The sequence below is a fragment of the Emys orbicularis genome, chromosome 10, assembly GCF_028017835.1.
Source record: "Emys orbicularis isolate rEmyOrb1 chromosome 10, rEmyOrb1.hap1, whole genome shotgun sequence".
Lineage (NCBI taxonomy): Eukaryota > Metazoa > Chordata > Testudines > Emydidae > Emys > Emys orbicularis.
Genome location: NC_088692.1, coordinates 11,366,892 through 11,370,014, shown reverse-complemented (window position 1 = coordinate 11,370,014; position 3,123 = coordinate 11,366,892). Strand labels below are relative to the sequence as shown.

Genomic DNA, 3,123 nt, shown 5'->3' with positions numbered 1-3,123 from the left:
TTTCACATGCCATTGTCTTTGCTTTGTACAGGTAGAGCGGTGGGCGAGCTGACTTTCTGAGTGTAAAATGCGTTAACAGAAATCCAGTTATATCCAAACCACCAAAAGGGAAATGTTCCCAATCCAAAAGAGCCCATTTTCCTACTGCACTTCTCAGAGGGGCTCTGGGGCCACATTATCTCTTCTGAATTTCCAAATATAGAACTGTAATGGTTATGTCACAGACAACTCACTTCAGTAACATTTGTTTGTATGGCAGCTTGGTGTGTTGCAGATCAGACAATGACATCTCAAGTGGCACAGCGTGTGAAATTCTCTGCTAATACTATTTATGTTATATGGTTTCTAGAGTTTCTTTACTGCTTGCAACTACGATTGATGTGATTTGCAGCCAGGAAAGCTTGTTCCATTTGGACTTTATCAGCTCAGGGTAAGCAGCAGCAAGCGGTCAAAGTACAATTGCTAATGTATCAAACCTGCATGGAGCAGCAGGAGGAGAACATCTGATTGGAAGTTTATCTATTTAGTGTGAAAGCTTTTAACGCGAGAGAGGATTGTGCATTTCTTGTGTCCAGGTGTCTCTGATAGAGATAATTTGTCCATTTTGGTAAGTTCATCTCAGTTAAAATAGAAGTAATCTTTTTCTCCGCGTTTTTTCTCTTTATCTCTCTTTCCTTCCTCTGTCTTTATTTGGGGGCGAGGGAGATGGGGAGAAGGCATGCTAGGTTTCTTCTCCCTCTTTAGAATATCAGATTCAGAAAAACCTACTACATGGCCATCAGCTGTGTCTGATACACCTCTTAGTAAGGATGAATGTATTAATAGGTGTTCTTCCTGAACAAGATTATAGAGAAGTCTTTTCACTAGACATGGTGTTTAGAGACAGAGGCTGGCAGGACATTAGTGAAGTTTCACAGTTGTTCTTAGGGTCAGAGTCCCCCTGACACCTCTTGCCCATTCCTAGGGTGCAGCTGGACTCTTTCCTTGCAGAGTCCGTGGAGTTCCTGTAAGAGAGCAACTCAGGCACAGAAGAAAGTGCAGTCCCTTCAGACAGAGAGAAGTTAAAAAGGGAGACCATCCTCTGGTGGTATTTGCTCTTCATTTCTTTGGCTGACCTGTAGAGGTTCCCAACAAAGCAATAGCATATGGGGTTGAGGCTGGAGTTGGTGAGGCCTAGCCACTGAGCAAAAGGTCTGAGCTGCAGGACCCAGGGAGATGGAGTCACATCCTGCAAAGAGTTGGGGATGTTGAAGTCAATCCAGATGTCCATCATGTAGAAGGGCAGCCAGGAGATGGCAAACAGCAGGACCAGGGCCACCACCATCTGGGCCACCTTCTTGCGGATCTTCAGCCTGGAGGCTGGCAGGGATTGGTTCAGTGAGTTGCACTCCTTTAACTGGCTGGTGCAGCTCCACAGCCTTCGCACGGTCAGGAAGCAGATGACCATATTGAATAGCACGGGCAGGCAGTAGAGGGCACAGAAGAGCAGGAAGTTGTAGGCTTGCTTGAGCTTCTCTTGAGGCCATATTTCCCTGCAGATTGGGAACACCAATGGCAGTCCCTCCACTGCCCCAATCTCATCCCTTTTGTTCATGAATATAAGGGGCATGCAGATCCCAGAGGACAGGACCCACACCACCAGGATGGCGCTGAGGATCTTCCTCTGGGTGAAGAAGGACCTGGCATTCAGAGGGTTGTGAACACTGTAATACCTGTTCACACTAATGACCGTGAGGCTGAGCACACTGGCTGAGACAGACACGGCCTGGATGAATGGCACAGCCCTGCACAGGAAGTCCCCGTACACCCAGGCTTTGTATATCAAGTTCCCCACCGTGATGGGCATGCAGACGCACACCACCATCAAGTCGCAGATGGCCAGGTTGATAAGGAGGCTCCTGGTGGCACTCAGACTGGGCATCCGACTGCTACGCTTCCTGGTGAGCACTTTGATGGACATGATGTTCCCAACAAATCCCACCACAAAAGAGAGCAGGTACAGGATGGTCAGGCTGATGGTGACAGGCTCCTTTGCAAACAGGAAGAGCATCTTTTCCAGCTCCTCCCAGTCCAGCTCCTGGCTCCCATTCCATACTCCAGGCAGGGACACGTTCTCTCCTTTCAAAAGCTCCTGCAGGCGGAGGTGGCTCTCTGGGAAAGGGAAGGAGGAATTCATTGCTGCTCCCCACAAGCCACAAAGAAGCAGCCAAGGAAACACCACCTCTCAGGGGTAGACTGGTGGTCTCTTCTGGCTTTGAACTCTATGATGCTATGACCCGGAAGCTCCTTTGCCACCACTGGACCCTGAGCGGTTCTAGCATGTTTCGATGGACTCATACAAGCCTGGGAAAGAGAGTAAATGAAGAGGGGTCAGAATGTTCTACTGTAAATATTTTCCTTTCTTAATTGTTGCTCAATCATGTGTGGGGAATTGTACATAGTCAGAAATGGATTCCCCGTGAATTTATCAGCTCCATGCATAGGGCGAAGCCTTTAAAGCCTTAGGAACAAAAGAATTGTCAGATTGGCTCAGACCCATAGTCCATTATCCTGCTCTGACAATGGCTGGCACCAGATGCTTCAGAGGAAGGTGTAAGAACCCTGCATGCGATGGAATAACCTGCCACTAGAGAGAGGTTTTATTTCAGCCCCAGTATTCACAGGCTGGCTGATGTCCTCCCATAGAAAGTGCTTGAGTAAATGCTGGGCAGACACCTCCGGCTCTGACCCCTGGACAGCACTGTCATTGCTTGTAGGAGTCTGTGGTTATTTCCAGACACTACATCCCTGGAAAAACGGGTCCTCCCGCATCGCCCAGAGATAGGAGCGGGAAGAAGCCCAGAGCCATGCCTGTTAGTATCAAACTATCCTGTCCCAGATAGAGCCCAGGCCTGTCAGCCCCGCTCGCTGGGGGGAGATGCCCCTGGAGGGTGGAAAGGCCTCCACCTGCGCTTGTGTCACAGCTGGACTTTCACCTGGCACCTCAAGTTGTATTTCCGCATGGCCCCAGGTGTGGTGCTGAGCAGACAGCTCCCCTCGCCCGTGTCCAGCAGCCCTGCCCCCTTCTCTGGGCAAGCCCAGCTCCCCATTGCGCACAGCTCAGTCCCCGTCCCCCCCGTCCCG

General features: G+C 49.9%; 1 protein-coding gene across 1 annotated transcript; it reads right to left on the bottom strand.

Moving 5' to 3' along the window:
* Window positions 1–844: 844 nt before the first annotated feature.
* LOC135884247 (galanin receptor type 1-like) lies at window positions 845–2,176 on the bottom strand. Its single transcript, XM_065411514.1, has one exon. The coding sequence runs from the start codon at window positions 2,174–2,176 to the stop codon at window positions 845–847; it is 1,332 nt and encodes a 443-aa protein (XP_065267586.1).
* Between the last annotated feature and the right edge of the window lie 947 nt (window positions 2,177–3,123).

What these genes read in the sequence shown, in the direction of transcription:
- LOC135884247 (XM_065411514.1), bottom strand. Translation starts at nt 2,176, where the DNA reads ATGAATTCCTCCTTCCCTTTCCCAGAGAGCCACCTCCGCCTGCAGGAG.